Source organism: Ascaphus truei, chromosome 6, assembly GCF_040206685.1.
Source record: "Ascaphus truei isolate aAscTru1 chromosome 6, aAscTru1.hap1, whole genome shotgun sequence".
NCBI classification, from domain to species: domain Eukaryota; kingdom Metazoa; phylum Chordata; class Amphibia; order Anura; family Ascaphidae; genus Ascaphus; species Ascaphus truei.
The window spans coordinates 100,368,226-100,387,490 of NC_134488.1; the positions used below are offsets into that span (position 1 = coordinate 100,368,226).

General features: G+C 42.6%; 1 protein-coding gene across 1 annotated transcript in view; it reads left to right on the forward strand.

Annotated features, from left to right (window-relative positions):
- Positions 1-19,063, forward strand: part of LOC142497499 (beta-2-glycoprotein 1-like) — a 39,116-nt gene extending 20,053 nt beyond the window's left edge. Inside the window, exons 3-8 of the mRNA XM_075605356.1 lie at positions 4,220-4,405; positions 7,711-7,831; positions 10,859-10,935; positions 11,822-12,001; positions 15,875-16,072; positions 17,181-19,063. Of these exons, the coding sequence (XP_075461471.1) occupies positions 4,220-4,405; positions 7,711-7,831; positions 10,859-10,935; positions 11,822-12,001; positions 15,875-16,072; positions 17,181-17,284 (866 nt within the window). The 3' untranslated portion in view covers positions 17,285-19,063. The remainder of the gene's footprint in view (positions 1-4,219; positions 4,406-7,710; positions 7,832-10,858; positions 10,936-11,821; positions 12,002-15,874; positions 16,073-17,180) is intronic.
- The last annotated feature ends 202 nt before the right edge of the window (positions 19,064-19,265 follow it).

The following is a 19,265-nucleotide window of genomic DNA, read 5'->3' on the forward strand; positions in this document are numbered from 1 at the left end:
ATGGCACTTTAATATTTGTTTTTCATTGCTTAGTAGCTCATAGAGGTGCCACTAATCAAGACCCAAACTAATACATAACTGCTTGAAAAACAGCAGCAAATGTATCAAAGAAAAAATTATTTTTGTTCATTGATAAATCTAGTTGTGTATTAGTCCCAATATTGCATCCAGTGGACTTTAATGTTTAAAATAATAATAATAATAATAATAATAAAAACAAATGTATATGCAATTATGCTTCAGATAAATCATGTAACCACTACAAATAGCCCTTTCTGAGCTCTTGTCTATAGGACACAACTCACATGGGTTAGTGCAGCGTTTCCCAAACTTTTTTTTTCCGTGACCCGGTTATTTTTGAACTTTTCCTTCGTGACCCACTAAAATTTTTATCGCCTATAGATAAATCCCCGTTGACACACCAGCGATAGCAGCCTGCACCACTTCAGCACTGTCCCGCACCTCACCTCGGGCCGCTGCAAGGAGGGAGGGGGGGACGCCGCAAGGAGGGAGGGGGGTAAGCCGTGCGGCCAGCCTCGCTGCGACCCGGCAATTTTGCTTCCGTGATCCGGTGCCGGGTCGCGACCCACCATTTGGGAAACGCTGGGTTAGTGGGAAGTAAGGAACAATATTTTTAGTACATTATTAATACTTTGTAGCAACAAAAATACCACCTATTAAAGTATCTAAATACAAAATCAAGAGAAAGAGAATATTCTGTGCCGTGTGAGTGTCAACTGTTCTGTAAAATAAACTCCCTGTGGCACATTTTTTCATGAGGAAACACTTCGGTATAACCCCATGACCCATGTCACAGGGAAGGACAGTTATATGACTTCTATCACCTGAGGGATGGCGACCAGATTGTTCTATTTCCTCTGTGAACTTCATACAAATTTGACTTATTAAAGGTGCAAAGTGTCTAAAAAAAAAAGTGTTTTGAGTAAAGCCTGGGAAACTTGAGCACTGTTAAAAAAAATATTCGGCCCTTTTTCAACCCTGTTGGCTGCAATATGTTGCCGGACCCTCTGATTTCATCACAGCCAAGGGATTAATATTATATGAGCCACATTGAGTTAACACTTTCACTGCCGGAGTGCCAGAGAGACCTGTAAAGCAAAGCACTGCAGCCCTGTTTGACAGCAAAAAAGTTAACTTTAATCCTGCAAAAATATATACAGGCATACCCCGGTTTAAGGACACTCACTTTAAGTACACTCGCGAGTAAGGACATATCGCCCAATAGGCATATGGCAGCTCGCGCATGCGCCTGTCAGCACATCCTGATCAGCTCCCTACCTGTACCGAAGCTGTGCGCAAGCGGGGAGATTATGGAGCCTGTTACAAATGCGTTATTTACATCAGTTATGCACGTATGTGACGATTTCAGTACAGTACATGCATCGATAAGTGACGAAAAGGTAGTGCTTCACTTTAAGTACATTTTAACTTTACATACATGCTCCGGTCCCATTGCGTACGTTAATGTGGAGTATGCCTGTATTTTGTAATGACAAAGCACATTGCAAATATTCAGCACTGTGTTATATTTCAATGCCTGCTCACAGCTTTTATTATACACACTGAATCAAAATTATACTTAACAAGAGAGAACATGGTCATATAACTAATTTTATAAGTATATAAAGTATATATTTTTTAAGCAGTTATTTCTGAAGTGCCACATTCCCCCCAAAATAGAGAGGTTAGAAACATTGCACTGAGTTTATAAGTGGTACTGAACAGTTCAAATAATATGTTTTAAAAATCAGATAAGGAAGATAGGAGCTTTTACATGCTGCAAAATCAATATGTTCATTTTCCTTTAGCCTTTAAAGAGGACATGACAGTAATTTATCCCACGCCTCATCAAAATGCAAGCAACTACAGACTGCTACAGCACAGAAAGAGAAGAAAATACCCTACTTAATGTGCTGTGAAGACATCATCACCTTGCAGGAGAGATTTAAAGCCCATTTCAAACAAGCAGAACTTCAATTTCCACTAGCAAGGGGAAGACGACTTCAGAACATATTGAATAGAGACATGAGAGAATCACTGGGATATCATAAAAAGTGCTATTAAAAAGTAGAAATGTGTGCGTCTTCCAATGTGCTTAGCAAAGTTTCACCCTCTTTGGAAGAATTGTTACACTTTTTGTCAGATATTTGCCACAATGGCAGTATATGAGAGGTCACCTGACTTGAATTTGGGATCATGTGACCTGAATGTAGGATCATGTGACTGCACATTAACCTTAAATGGCAAATTTTACATTTCCCCCTGGTTTGGGAACTTCAGTGTCACTATTGCACATATTAACACTATTAAAATGGTTTTACGTTAACACAACAATATGCTTTTGTAGTTGTAGCGCGGAGTGTTTATGTAACCGGTACCTCCGCAAGCTTAAGGTTTGTAAAGAGGATGAAAGAGGTATAGAGATTGGTGGCTTTAACGCCTTCACTGGCCCTCTTGCAGCAAAGTGGTTAACAACAGATTTTGAACGTTTCTAAAAGGAATTTGGGTGACACAACACTTTGAGATTTTAGCACTAACATTATCACACCGTAAATCAACTGCGCATTTACCGTGATGCACTTAAATCTTTCCTCCAGAAAGCGATGCACTCTTGATACATTATGGCCCATGTTTTCTAAGTGGTGCATTCCGGCGCCACGAGAGGGTTGTAAGGGGCAATATTTAATAACATAAGTATGGAGGGTATCAGCCAAGCTCTTGTTGTACACCAATAAAAGTAGGAAGGAATCAAAACAAGATTATGGGTCTAGGGTCTCCCATCAGCATGAGATTTACCTCATACTTTGTAATTGGTGGGTAGGATTAATGCAAATATACAAAGGAACTGTCCTGCGCTCCGGTATACAGTCCCAGCACCCGAAGGTGTCAGTGTGAGTCTCTTGGGAACGGGATGGAGGGTGCAGATATAAACCTCTAATTGGATCAGGGCTGGGAGGGAAATCCCTTACCTCTAGATGCTCTCCGATCTGGATCCTGCTCTCCTATGACCTCCGTTTTCCAGCGTGCAGCCGTCAGAAATGTCGAGTGGATAGAAAGAAGATCCGGCGCTACTGCAAGTGGCAAATATCCAGGCTACTTCCGGGTTGAATGAAAAAACTTTATTCGGACAGCACAGCCACAAGGCTACACCACGGTCTCCCCCTCAACGCGTTTCACGCTATAGAACAGCGCTTCGTCTTGGATTAATGCAAATCCGGTGCTCAAAAGACCACATAACCAGATAATACAGTGATCATAGTCCAGTTCAATCTTTAAACATATATGCTGCAGCGGAGATCACGAGTCCATATACGGATAGCACAGCGTTGTATCCACATTGTGTGTGTGATCATGACGCCAACCCCCACTTACAAAAGGCGGGACAGTCGAGGGTGTCCTTCAAGAGTAGAACTACTGACGCTGTCAATCCACACCAGATACGGAGGCAAAACAACTGGCGTAGAGCTAAAGCACAATAATAAATCACTTTTAAACTCCTCACGTTCCGCTGCGACGACTCCCGCCAGGCGCGCTCCCAGGCTTGGATAGGTGTAGGGAAAGATCCAAATAGAAATAGCCGGTGCACAGCCAAAGAGCAAAGCTAGGACATGGTGACCATAAAGTTATTTATTGATTAAAAGACATAAAGTAGAAGTGCTGGTAATCCTTTTTTTAATCAATAAATAACTTTTTGGTCACCACGTCCTAGGTTTGCTCTTTGGCTGTGCACCGGCTATTTCTATTTGGATCTTTCCCCTCATACTTTGTAAGACTGTGACACGGAAGATTCCGTGATATAAAAACAGAAAGAAGAAGCACCTGCTCCCACAGTGTGATCAAATGTTATTTAAATCAGTTTAAATGATCATGGTGCACCTTTGAAAAATAGAACATAAAATGGCATGCCCAGTGACATAAGCTTATAGAATGGGCCCTTACTCGGTGTAGCTAGAATGGTGGCTTTAATGGGGGTTTATTTACAATCATCCTTGGCGACATCTTGTAAGTGTTCCTCCGATCTCTCTTGGAACTACGCGTTCCTCTCACATGATCCAGTGCTGATTCTCCCAATGTGTTTCGATGCTTAACAACTTCAGCAGGGTAGCATTTGACAGGGCTGGTTTAGCTCCACTTCAGTCGCTTGCTAATCAAATCATGCTAAAGCAGCAGTTATAACTGCGGTCTCTTTCTATAAAAGTCCGCAGCTGTCCCTGGCCTGTAAATATCGATAATGCCGACACGAGACTGGTGATGGAGACTCGGAACTTCGGTGATCAGATGGAGGTGTTATGCCAACAGGGATTCAAAATGGCCAATGGACAGGAGATGGCACTGAGCCGTTGCCAAGGAGACAGGAAGTGGAGTGTGACAGCACCATGTGACGGTAAGAACAATATGACGTATTATTTTATTAGTAACTTATGACATTTCAGGATCCATGTGGAGCCTCTGAATTTCTTTGCATGTGTAACCACAGTGCCAGTGAGAATCCCAAGAGATGCACCCAAGCCGTTGCTTTGTCACCAAAAGAGATCATATATCCTCATCTGAAAATCCCATTATCTAACACATCTGCCTTTAATATTACTGCGGGCTATATTTGTCAGTGGAGGTCTTAAGCAGAAGCAAAAAAAAAACCTGCCAAAGATTATTATATACTGTAGTTAATATTAATTTATCATATACTTGATATTTGAAATATGGATGTATTCGAATTCGTTAAAAAAAAAGAAGAAACAAAGCACTCAAATAGCACTGAGAAACTAAGGAGAACACAAGTTAGCAGCAAGGCTTGTGTTGCCCTACTTAGGAAAACTTACTGTATAGCAGGGCTTAACATGGTGGCACCGTCAGGCTTAACATGGTGGCACCGGCAGGCTTAACATTGTGGCACCGGCAGGCCTAACATGGTGGCACCGGCAGGCCTAACATGGTGGCACCGGCAGGCTTAACATGGTGGCACCGGCAGGCTTAACATGGTGGCACCGGCAGGCTTAACATGGTGGCACCGGCAGGCTTAACATTGTGGCACCGGCAGGCCTAACATGGTGGCACCAGCAGGCCTAACATGGTGGCACCGGCAGGCTTAACATGGTGGCACCGGCAGGCTTAACATGGTGGCACCGGCAGGCTTAACATGGTGGCACCGGCAGGCTTAACATGGTGGCACCGGCAGGCCTAACATGGTGGCACCAGCAGGCCTAACATGGTGGCACTGGCAGGCCTAACATGGTGGCACCGGCAGGCCTAACATGGTGGCACCGGCAGGCTTAACATGGTGGCACCGGCAGGCTTAACATGGTGGCACCGGCAGGCTTAACATGGTGGCACCGGCAGGCTTAACATGGTGGCACCGGCAGGCTTAACATGGTGGCACCGGCAGGCTTAACATGGTGGAACTGGAGTGCTATGAACAGGATGATCCAAGGCACAACAGATTTGCATAAATGGGATTTCTTTTACAGAACAACACAATGTTTCAACCTTCTGTGAGGTCTTTTTCAAGTGAATTATATACCAAAGAAATAAACTAGTCCAATATATATATAGTCCTAAAAACAGGTGAAATTAATAAAAAATAAAAATCACCCCCGGTACCAATGGTGATTTTAATTTTAATTTTATTTTTTTTATTAATTTCACTTATTTTTCGGACTATATATATTGGACAAGTTTATTTCTTTGGTATGTTATTCACTTGAAAAAGACCTCACAGAATGTTGAAACGTTGTGCTCTGTAAAATAAATCCCATTTATGCAAATCCGTTGTGCCTTGGATCATCCTCTTCATAGCAGTCCAGGATTCTTTAGACAGGTATTCCCTGAAGCAGGAGCACCAGTAATTGTAGGTATTATTGATTTGTTAATTTTTGGTGTGCAGCATTGTATCCATTCTTGGCACTGGCAGGCGTAACATGGTGGCACTGGCAGGCGTAACATGGTGGCACCGGCAGGCTTAACATGGTGGCACCGGCAGGCGTAACATGGTGGCACCAGCAGGCGTAACATGGTGGCACCGGCAGGCGTAACATGGTGCACCGGCAGGCGTAACATGGTGGCACCGGCAGGTTTAAGATGGTGGTACCGACAGGCTTAAGGTGGTGGTACCGGCAGGCTTAACATGGTGGCAGGCTTAACATGGTGGCACCGGCAGGCTTAAGATGGTGGTACCGGCAGGCTTAAGATGGTGGTACCGGCAGGCTTAACATGGTGGCACCAGCAGGCTTAACATGGTGGCACCGGCAGGCTTAACATGGTGGCACCGGCAGGCTTAAGATGGTGGCACCGGCAGGCTTAAGATGGTGGCACCGGCAGGCTTAAGATGGTGGTACCGGCAGGCTTAAGATGGTGGTACCGGCAGGCTTAACATGGTGGCACCGGCAGGCTTAACATGGTGGCACGGCAGGCTTAACATGGTGGCACCGGCAGGCTTAACATGGTGGCACCGGCAGGCTTAAGATGGTGGCACCGGCAGGCTTAAGATGGTGGCACCGGCAGGCTTAACATGGTGGCACCGGTAGGCTTAACATGGTGGCACCGGTAGGCTTAACATGGTGGCACCGGCAGGCTTAACATGTTTTGGACACAAGATTAAACTAAATGGCACATGTTTATAATAAGAAAATATATAAATGAACGAAAACATTTGTCATATTGTATGTGCATTGGAGTCGTCTTTGTTACTGTTCTATATTTGAGGTCACTTTCACCATAACACTCCAGTTTGTACTATTAAGTATATACATATTGTACTGTGGATTTGAGTTTTTGAGCTCGCTTAAATTGTGTATTTTTAAATATATTGGGTTATGTACACTATGTGGCGTGTTACTCATGCTGCAACAAAGATCATGAAGACATAATATGTTCAATCCGCGCTCAGGCTTCCTATAGTAATCTTTATGTAGATTTACTCCTTCCTCTTGCTGCTCCTATTGCGTGGTGGCACCCCTCCTCCACCAGCATCCACCGAAAGGAATACTCCACCAGCGGATCACCCACAAGAAGAGAAAAGCAAAGAAGCGCACCAAGGTTGAAGAACATGTATTTAAAAATACAATAAAAGTGCAAGTAGTAACTTACATATAGGTATTGGTTGATAGTCCAGTAGAAAATAACAGTCAGGGCTCCGAGTTCATCACATACCAACACTGGACCCACCTCCAGACCTTAAAAGCTGACCGGTGATGAACTCAGAGCCCTGACTGTTATTTTCTACTGGACTATCAACCAATACCTATATGTAAGTTACTACTTGCACTTTTATTGTATTTTTAAATACATGTTCTTCAACCTTGGTGCGCTTCTTTGCTGTTCTCTTCTTGATCATGAAGACATGTTCATAGAAAAGAAAGGCACGCACGGCCAATGTATATATCAAGTTGTATTACATTTTGGATACTTGAGTACATGCGGAGATGCGTAAGTGTTTTACCTTATGGTTGTCGGATATCAGTTAAATAAATGAAAGCAATACTGCCACATACTGCAGGAATCTAGTGACTGCCTCCTTTTATCTGCATTAAATAATGACTTACCTACCATGCCAGAGCACAACACACCGGTTCTTTCTAGCCAAACCAAAAGTTTACTAGAACATTGTGCATTTCTCAGAGAAGCTGACACAGTTTGATTATGCTGGAAAATAAACCTGTATCAAGTTTGATGAGTCTTTCTCTGCTGTAAAAGCTATACAGGATTCACAAGCTTCTTGCAGTATCCCACCACCCACTGTAGAGAACGGATACACCACCGGAGAGGCATCTTCTTTCCAGGTCGGAAGCTCAGTCCTGTATAAGTGCAATTTGGGGTATGTTTTATTCATTTTTCCTCTTGCATCACCATGTAGGTTACAGTCCAGGTTTCTTATGGCTTAACACCAGTTAGCAAATATGGCCCAGTGTTACTGTGATAGAGTAGCAGCAAATACAAATATTAATTGTGAGCACAATCACATGTCTCAGACAGGTCTGCAACCCTGCCTCTCGCCATTATCGCTTAGCATACAATGCTTCCATAGCAGCAAGGGATTCTGGGTAATGACATGCAAATGAGCAGACGGGGTGTCATCTTTTGCTTCTTGCCCATTTTAACATGGATCCCTATAAGCTTATGCCAGTCGCATTACACAGCTTTCTCAGCACGGCCTGGGTTAAAGAAGTGCATAGCCTGTAAACCTACCCACAGACAGCTGTTTCAACCTTTTGGGTCTCATCAGTGTGAGCTTAATTATACTGGTTTTACAATTTGAAGCTGGGACAGGTTTCAACCACATATTAAGTTATGGTGGGTAAAAAAAAAGTGACTAAAACCCTCCAACGTGCAATTAATAAAAATATCACTTGCGATAGAGTACTACTTTGTGCATGTGACATTCACTAATGCGGTTTATTTTCCTTAAACTTGCACTCATGACTTTAAATAGCTTTGCCTTTACATCCAAGTCTGAAGGAATTAAAAACAAAGGGGCCTATTCACTAAACCTCGATAATTTCAGTACATTGGCGAGCGACATTGCATTGTTTTACCGCGCTATAAAACATGTGTGTAAAAACGAAATCCACTAAGAAAAAACACAGTTTTTTTTAAAGTGTGGTCAAAAAATGTAAGATCGCACTACTGTAAATTCCGGACTATAAGCCGCACCTGAATATAAGCCGCACCCATTGAATTTTAAAAAATGTATTATTTTGAACATAAATAAGCCGCACCTGAATATAAGCCGCACATAAATATAAGCCGCACCTAAATATAAGGCGCACACGTCTATAAGCCCCCAGCACCTCACATTAACCCCCAGCACATCACATCAAGCCCCCCAGCACCTCACATTAACCCCTGAGCACCTCACATCAAGCCCCCAGCACCTCACATCAAGCCCCCAGCACCTCACATCAAGCCCCCAGCACCTCACATCAAGCCCCCAGCACCTCACATCAACACCTGAGCACCTCACATCAACACCTGAGCACCTCACATCAAGCCCCCAGCACCTCACATTAACCCCCCAGCACCTCACATTACCTCTGCCGTCCACGCAGGAGTGCACGCACGCTCTAGCAAGCAGCAGGCAGGAAGTGCCTCAATGCTAGAGCACGCTGCTACTCTGCGAGGGGGAGCGCGGGCTCGCGGGGGATGGTGACAACGGGCTCGCGGGGGATGGTGACAGCGAGCTCGCGGGGGGCGCGGAAGAGTGGACTCGGGAGGGGGAGAGCAGAAAGCGGGAAAAATTCATATATTAGCCGCGTCATTGAATAAGCCGCGAGGTTCAAAGCGTGGGGGAAAAGTAGCGGATGAGGGGAAAAGAGAGAAAAGCGCAATTTTTTTTTTGTTTGAAAAACGCGCCGCGCGGTTGGCGAGACCCTATATTTCTGCAGTCTTTTAAACTGCCGTATGCAGAAAGGCGCGATCGCCATCTAGTGGCTGTTCTCGCCATTAAAATGGAGAGAAATTCTACTATTTGCTCCGCCAACTAAAGTTGGCAAGAAACAGGAGGTCGCCGGCTATAGGAAAAAAAACAAAAAAATGCGCGATTTTTTTTTTCCCTTTCAGCTGCGCGCATCTCCTCATTTACAATTCTCCACATGCAGTAACGCTAAAAATAGCGGATTTCGCCCATTTCTGCATATGGAGAATTAAACTCTCCATTAAACCTACTTTTTATTCCCCTCTCCAATTTTCAAAAGCGCTGCTCTCTGCATAGGCCCCTAAGTCTTATTGCTCTGAAAATGTTTGTTTCAACTGCAGCCTGGAAGAGCTGCACGGAGACACTACCTCTCCGTGCACGGCTCTTACGGGCAATTGTGCAGTTTAAATGTTAATTTTAATAATAGTGTATGGGAGCAGGGGGTCTCCTGACCTGAACCGCACTGATTTCAGCCTCGGGGACCCCTGCTTCCCAGGTTACAGGCCCCGGTATGTGATGCCTTGGGTTACCAGACAACAGGATTCTCAGCAATGCTTTGCTTTTCATGCAGTCCTGTGAGGCTAGCAGAATCATAGCGAAAACATGGTCAAGTGTTACAAGTAAAAATAAATACTAGTGTGACAAATACATACATTATACTCTGTGCACACATGCCTAGAAATAATGTTCCATTGTAACTAAACTTTAAATGTATCCCTCCTATTCTAACGGTTATTGGTTACATGGACGTAATAATATAATACAGAGAACAGAGCAAGATCTTAAGAAAGCCTAAAAACAAACAAACATTTGCATCACCTCCAGTTTAGAATATACCACGGTATTTAAAGGGACAGATGTCACGATGCTATGACAGTGACAGATATAAATATTATTACACTTTTGAATATGAATGTATAAGTTCAGTGTTTACTATGATTGCATGTCTTGAACAGACACGTTGTCATTTGCTTGTTTGTGCACAGTCATAGACGCGTAGGAAAAGCTTGCGGATCACAATCTATGCATGGCTTCCGAGATAAAAAAATAATGTTGCCGGTTGGATTCTAGGCTGCCGTTATTTTCACTTTGTAAGAGCACACATTGGTTTTACATACTGTAGATCAGTGGGACTCCACTCCAGTCCGCAGGGCCTCCCAACATGTCAGGTTCAGGATAGCCCTGCTTCAGCATAGGTGGCTCAATCAGTCCCTGCTTTAGCACAGGTGGCTCAATCAGACGCTCAGTCTTCGACTGCGCCTCTGATTGAGCCACCTGTGCTGAAGCTGAGCAGGGGCTGATTGAGCCACCTGTGCTATCCTGAAAATCTGACCCATTGGGGAGCCTTGAGGACTGGAGTTGAGCCCCCCCCCTGCTGTAGATGATTGGGTTCAACACATCTCTGAAGCAATTTTTGTTTTTTTTATACAGATATGAGCTGGAAGGGCATGGTTTCAATCAGTGCTTGGAGGACAGTAAGTGGTCTCATCCAGCTCCAACATGCAAACGTAAGTTAACAGTTTCTACTTTTATTCTAACAGGAGGCCACAAGACCCCATAAAATATCACTTCAAGGGACTCATATTTCTGATTGTCTAAACATTAAACGTACTGTGACAAACGGTTTACTCAGGGGCTCCGCCGTCTGTCCAGGACTGCTAGAACACGGTCTCTTAGGGTAGGTTAAATGACGAGGCGTAACGTGCTGTTCTTTTAAGCAGGCTACTGCCTGGTTTATTCAGTCCCAGGCACTGAGACTGCCACACTGAATACAAAAGCAAAACACAAGCAAAACAAAACTCTGCTCATCTGAGCAATAACTTAACCGAGGTTCACCCTGACTGGGGTTGGGGCGGCTTGCCCGCTTTTAACAAACAAAAATAAGGAACTTTACAATTTGAGAAAGGAACAGAATGATTTAACCTGTTTGGGGAGAGGCTTTTCCCTTCTTTGCTTCCAGCAGCATTCCTGCCTCCAGTCTCTTGGGGAGAGGGGAGAGGAACCAGGAAATCAGCCTTAAATACCTCATTTCTATCTAGCAGGACAGGTGACAGAAATCAGGCAGCAGACAAACTCTGGTCTGCATCCCTCAGTTCTAGCAACTGCCAAACTGTGGGATGGAGTGCATGCATTCTGAGGCTGCACTTTCCAGCCTAACCAGGATAGAAGCTGTCCAGTATCCTGGGAGCCCTATATATGGAATTTATTACCAACCCCTGGTTTCTGTCACAATACTTTAAAGCAACAATCCTCATCAACCCCCCATTTTTTTACAGGATTGTAACTAGGGGGTCCCCGGTGCTGAACCATATTATTTACACTCTGGGGACTAGATTTTTACTAATAAAGGTACTGGCATTGCCTCCTGGTAATATGCTATTGCTTCTTTTTCAGAAATATTTTGCCCGCCTCCTCCAGAGATAACAAACGGGTATCTTGTAGCAGTGGAAAAAGAGGAGTATGCGGTCTCTGAAGTGATCTATTATCTGTGCAAAAAGAACTTCTTCTTGGATGGATTAAATAAGGTCTCCTGTCAAGCAAATGGGAAGTGGTCTGAGAGCCCTGCCTGCAGAGGTAAGAGAGTGGAGATTAGATCAGGGTACTCAACTCCAGTCCTCAAGCCCCCCCAACAGCTCAGGTTTTCAGGATATCCCAGCTTCAGCAGAGGTGGCTCAATCAGTCCCTGCTCAGAGACTGGGCCACTGAGTTTGGTCTTCACCATACAGGTATGTAGAAACACGTCATGTCACGATCAAAATAAATCTCTGAGGACCTCAGAAAAGCAGTTATTGATGCTCATCAGTCTAGAAAGGGTTACAAACCCATTTCCAAGGATTTGAGTCCCCAGCAATCTACTGTCAGACAAGTGGAGAAAGTTCATGACCACAGTCACACTACCCAGCAATGGTCGTCCTACCAAAATCTCTCCAAGAACAACCCGGCAAATCATCCAGGAAGTCACAAAGAACCCCAGAGTAACATCCAAGGATCTGCAGGCCACTCGCGCTTTGGCCAATATGAGTGTTCATGGCTCAACTATCAGAAAAAGACTGAACAAGAATGGTGTTCATGGAAGGATAGCCAGGAGGAAACCACTGTTTTCTAAAAAGAACATTGCTGCCATCTGAAGTTTGCCAAAGAGCACATAAATGATCCACAAGACTCCTGGAACAATGTTCTCTGGACAGACGAGTGAAAGGTAGAACTTTTTGACCTCAAGGAGAAACGTTATGTTTGGCGAAAACCAAAACTGCGTTAGAACAGAAGAGCCTCATCCCAACTGTCAAGCATGGTTATGGGTGTGTGATGGTTTTGGGCTGCTTTACCATCATTGACACAACCATGAATTCTGCATTGTATCAGAAGATTCTAGAGGAGAATGTCAGGCCATCCGTCCATGAGCTGAAGCTGAAGCAGATCTACAAAAGAATGCCTGTAGAAGAAGAAATTCCACATTTTAGAATGGCCCAGTCAAAGTCCGGACCTAAACCCCATTTAAATATTGTGGCAGGACCTGAAGTGAGCGGTCTATGCAACATAGCCCTCAAATATCACTGAGTTGTAGAAGTTTTGTAAGGAGGAATGGGCCAAAATTCCATAAAACCGATGTGAGAGACTCACTAGAAGTGACAGGAAACGCTTTGTTGAAGTTATTGCTGCTCAAGGGGCACTGAATTTAAAGGTTCATATACTTTTTTACACATGGATATTGAATGTTTAATCGTTTGTGGATAAATAAATGTTGAAAAAGTATCATGTTTTTGTATCCCTGAACTTTGCCCTGCCTAGAGAACAAGCGGGATTTCGCAGTGGATACAACACAATGGACCACATCCAAGTTGTAAGAAAAGTGATTTCCCAAAGTAATGAATATGATCTATCATTCAGCTTAGGATTCGTATATTGCGAAAAAAAACATTTGATTTTGTCTACACCACAGCGGTCCGAGATGTATTAAGGCCATGTTTTGAAGAAGTGTACATTGCTATTATAAATAACGTTTACGAGAATGCCACAGGAACCATTAGATTACTTTAAGATACAAGCAAGTTAAGGTTCAGAAAGGGAGTGCTGCAGGGAGACACCATGTCACCTAAGCTTTTCCTGGCAACACTTAAAGAATTGTTCGAGGCATTAGATTGGGAAGAAATAGGAATCAAAATCAGCTGTGAATATTTGAGTCACCTACGATTTGCAGATGACATTGTTATTTTTGCCAGAAGACCTCCAGCAACAAATTGAGAACTTGCCGAAGTAAGTAAGAATGTGGACCTCCATATGAATCTGAACAAAACCAAAGAGATGTTCAACAAATGTGTCAAGCCTGCAAATGGAATAAATGGAATAGAACCAGAAGAAGTTGAAGACTATGTCTACCCAGGCCAGCAAATAATAATGAATGGGAACCTTTTGAATGAAATCAATACGTGAATAAAGATGGGATGGAGCGCATTTGGAAGAAACAAGACAATATTTCAAGGGAATCTTCCACTGTGCCTCAAGAGGAACATTTTCAACCAGTTTCGACATATGGATGTAAAACCTGGACCCTAAATGCAAAGATAATTCAGAAGCTTCAGAGAACGCAAAGAAGTAAGGAACGATGTATGCTGGGTATTACCTGAAGAGTTAAGAAAAAAGAATGAATGGGTTCGAAACCAAACAAATCTGTGACATCATCACAAGAGTGAAGAAATTAAAATGGCAGTGGGCCGAACATATCGCAAGAAGAAACGATCATTGTTGGACCCAGATGATACTCAACTGAATTGCAAGAGAGTTTAAAAGACCAAGATGATAACCAAAGTAAGATGGGAGGATGAAATCAGAACATTTGTTGGCACAACCTGGAGAAGAGGCTTGTAACCTCAGTACCTCAGAGACCGTTGGGGAGAGGCCTTCATCAAGCAGCGGACCGACAAGGGATGATGATGATGATTATTATTATTTATATATACTGTATTGGCCTGAATATAGTGCTATGTTTTTTTCCTAAAAATGTCCTTCCAAAAACTGCACTTGTATTATATGTGCAGCCTAACACCTTTTATTTTTCATGTAGAACACCTTCAAAACTTTAGGGTCGTATTGTGTGCGAGACCGTACTATATTCGGGCCAAGACGGTAACTATATATCTTATAACAAGATATTGTGATGAACATCTTTTCTTTCATGATTTCTTTCATTTTCAGCCCCGCCATCTTGATTTGTTCTCTTTTTAAACATTCAACCCTGCCCTAACTGTTAAAAAATAGCCATTGTTTTTTGTTCGTGTCATATTCCAGTAAGCCATGTTATATTGTGTACAGTGGCTCTTACATTTGTATGCATTAGCATTGCAACCATAAGCTGTTTGTATATTTTAATGCTGGGAATAGGAACATGATAACTGCACTTTCCCTAAAAGAGAACAAAGATGCTGCATTGTAATTCAATTTGCTTTCCTCTTTTGGAGGCATTGTATCTTTCAACTGTCACCTTTTCTTACTCTGCGATGAAGTCTCCGGGAAGCGCAATATATGTAAAGAGAAATAAAATAGTGATAGTGCAATATTGTAAAAATTAAGCTCAAAAAATGATTACACTGCTCTCTATTATATACTCACAAACGTGTGAGGTTTTGCAGGCACATAAAGGTATCTTTTTGGGACGCTCTTAGTTGTCACCCAGTCCCCAGGAGATGCAGAAATCAGTGTTTCCCCGTATGAATGGACTCCCAGGGACCTTGTTTAAAAGATACAACTGGACATAGTGCAGACCGTATGTATAGTTTATAAATGGTAGGTAAAACAAATTACACTCACATGGTTTCAGATACAAGCAAGCATTTAGATCTCAAAGGATCTCTAAGGCCGGGTGGATGGTATCTCCGCTTCCCCTCTCTCGTGGCGTGCGTTCCACCGGTGCGTTCCAATCAACCGGAAGTGATGTCATCCGCCGCGTCCGCTTCCTGGGGTTCCGGCCGTCTCAGGAATAAAACGTCACTCTACGCGTTTCACCACATAGGTTTCATCATGATGAAACACTGATTTCTGCATCTCCTGGTGACTGAGTGACAACTAAGAGCGTCCCAAAAAGATACCTTTATGTGCCTGCAAAACCTCACACGTTTGTGAGTATATAATAGAGAGCAGTGTCATCATTTTTTGAGCTTAATTTTTACAATATTGCACTATCACTATTTTATTTCTCTTTACATATATTGCGCTTCCCGGAGACTTCATCGCTACTATACACCACGAGGATTGACTGAGCAAACCTCAACCGGGTCATAGCTGCATCTTCCTATATGTTTGCATAAGTATCACTGTGTATTATTTTTTACACTATTATCACTGGTTAACATCTGATTATTTGGAGCGCCATATTTTGATAAGTTTTCTTTTGTATACCTTTTCTTACTCTGTCATGTTCTTTCCTCTTCGTATCTTTTGCTCTCGGCACAGCTAGATGTAAGATACCTGCACAGCGAAGCCGGGTACTGTACAAGGGGAAGAAACTATGGATCACGGAAATCCCAGAGGCACTAGTGCATCACTTGGAGACCGTCACCTTTTTCTGCCGGAGCACAAACCAAACTTGCAGTTACCCTGCCCCTTCCCAGTGCTTTGATGCAGTACTCTCACTTCCTGAGTGCTACAATGGTGAGTATTGCTCAACATAAGAACTTCCCGCCAGTGTGTTTCAATAGTAACTGAATCACAAATATGCCTATTATTATGATGATAAATTAAGAATCATTTTATGCTGATTGCTTTCATTCAGGTACCAAAGAGATACAGCCCTTTTATATTAGCATTTATAGCACAGTGCTCCAGATAAATGCAAACCCAGGCAGTTAGGTCTCTGTTCTAAATGCTGTGAAGATGTTCCTGTGATGGAGAAGAATGCAATTAATACTTTTCCATGATTGGGGAAAACAGCTTCACTGCATATTGAATTTGGGATTAGAGATACTTAGAGTAACAGAAGATACTATTGGTTGTTGTCACAAACAATCGAAAAGCATATCTTATATAGTATTGGCTTATTCACCATAATATACAGTAAGATGGATAGTAAAATCTGCTTTCCACACTGGAAATGGAAGATGATATTTTGAAGGCCCTCTTTGAGGAGCCCTGCATACTACCACAAGAGTTCTCTCCTACTTAGAAGACAAAGGGACGTCACTACTAAGCGGTCTTCTGCCATAAGATATCTTCCAGAGCTGGTAGACACCTTATATTCAAGTCGATGGGCTAGAAGTTGTCTTCCAGCACCAGTAGTAGTCTTATGACTAAGGACTTCTTGATATATACTGTAGTGCCGACGAGTATTCTAAAACAAATCTGGGGCAATCACCAACAAGATCCAGGTACATGCTGGGTACATGCTGGGTACATGCTGGTTACATGCTCCAACATTTCAGTGACATTTCTGCAGACAGACTAATGGCCCATCGGATCAAACTGAATGGGATTGCCAGGGACCCCTGTTGTGTTAATCCGATGGGCCATTAGTCTCTGCAGAAATGTTGCAGAAATGTTTGCAGCATGTACCCAGCATGTACCTGGATCTTGTTGGTGATAGCCCCAGATTTTCCAAGGCAAGTTTAAGGCAAGTTTTAGAATACTCGTCGGCGCACCTGTATGGATCAAAGTCTATAAAGCTGAGAAACACGTGTTCGCATTAGAGACTGATTGAAGTCATGTTGCAAGCACTTTTCTACACTGAATGGACTAAATGTGTATTTATTTCCTTGCTCTTTAGAACCCACTTGGATACAGTACAATCTCTTTCCCAAGAAAGTTGTATCTGAAATCACATCATGCTCAACAATGCTACTTTCAGAACTCCACCCGACAAAGAAATAGACATTCCCATCTTCAACCTGCTTCTTCAGCCACAACGTCTCTTTTGTTCTAACCAACACATCAGAGCAAACGGAGGTCATAACATTTGAGTTAAAGAGATTCACTTTTGCTTCTGTGAGACTCAGATCCATGTGTGCGTGTTTAAAATTATGTAAAAATACGTTATGACTGCTACACAAATCTTGGACAACAGAGACCACTAAACAAAAGTTGATGCTGGACACAGACATGTGATGATCACGTGTGTAACACGTGGGGGGATATTTACTAAAGTCTCCACTGCAAAACTAGGGAAAAGCCGCGCCAATGATTTGCATCAGATTCATCAAAACAAAAATATTCCATAACTTTTATTGGGGTTCTAGTTCAGTGATCAATGTGGTCTTGTTGTTGTTGGGGGTTTTTTTCACTTGCTTTGCAGGCGGTAGACTTTACGAAGTAGACACTTTAATGTATTTATGAGAAGACATGGGAGTTTCAAGTGTAAAAAATTTGCTGCTGAACATGCTTGTGAAAGTCCTAAAACACAAACCAGGAATGTGTCCCCTTAGTGTGTAATATTACTGCAGTGCAACTATGTTAACTCGTCTCCTGCAAATGCCCCTAATTGCAACGCTACAAGAATAAGAGTAGGTTATGTTCTAGATCCAGGGTGTGTGGTATGGGGAAAGTCTACCAATGAAATGGAACCATATAGAGGAAGAGACCACAAACATGCCCTTTCTATAGAAATTAAAAAGTTCCCTGACTTCATACATTTATATAGGAATGAATGCCAGGTGGGGTATGTATCGAAGGCTCCCGGATGCAAAACCAGGGCAAAACGTAACAAAATTGCACCATATGTATAAAACAAAAAATCCCACTGGATCCTATGGCCGGGGAGCTCAACTCCAATCCTCAACAGGTCAGGTTTTAAGGATATCCCTGCTACAGCACAGGTGGCTCAATCAGTGGCTCAGTAAAAGACAGAAGCAGGGACTGATTGAGCCACCTGTGCTGAAGCAGGGATATCCTTAAAACCTGACCTGTTGGTGGGTCTTGAGGAGTGGAGTTGAACCCCCTGTCCTATGTGACCTCTTTCTTTAATAAACAAGCCGCAGTTTTTTGCTCTAGTTTTGCAGCCAGTAGTCTTTAAAGCTGCAGTTCAAGCTGCCTTTTTTTTTCCATTCAATATGTGCATCAATACAATCTGCACGGTGAAAAGTGATTAGCAAAGTTGCAGATCAATCTGTTCTCCTGTAATAGATCACTTTGCTCAGGGTTATTTAATTCAGTTTTTGCTGCAAAACAGTACCCACGATCCAAAGTTCTCTGTGGAAGATCATGTGACCAGGCAAGACACTAGATACAATTGGTGCACTGCTAGAGAGAGGGCGGGGCTCCAGAGCCTGTCAGAAGGGGAAGGGGGCGTGATTTTGAAAATGGTTTCCATAGACACAAAAATGCTTGTTACTTTAGAATACATTAAAAATGTCTAAAAATTGTTTTTAAAAAATGCTACAAATATTTTCTCATAGTACAGAACTTTAAAAAAAAACACACACATAGGATATTGCTTGAACTGCAGCTTTAATACAAGGTCTCTTTAATGTTACTTTTTATGTTGCTCTGAGTTTCCAGGGAAACCGTCTCTTTGTTGCTCATTATTGGCCATTTGTCTGTGAAATCGGCAAATGGCTTCACACAAAATGGAAACATTGTATACAGTTATATTTATTTGTAATTACTGGACTGCATCTTTTATTAAAAAAAAAAAAAAAATACATGTATGTTCAACACTGGCCCTGCATTTTCTTGGGCTGGAAACAAATCTACCTAGAGGCCTTTCCGATGGCCTCCGCTGCCTTACAGCTTGCTCCTAGAATATACGTTTAACTCTTTTTTTATACTGTGCAGCATTTTAACAAACACAGACTCTTAAACAAAACATACATTTATCATTTATATATGGGCCATAAAAAATATCATCGGTAATAGT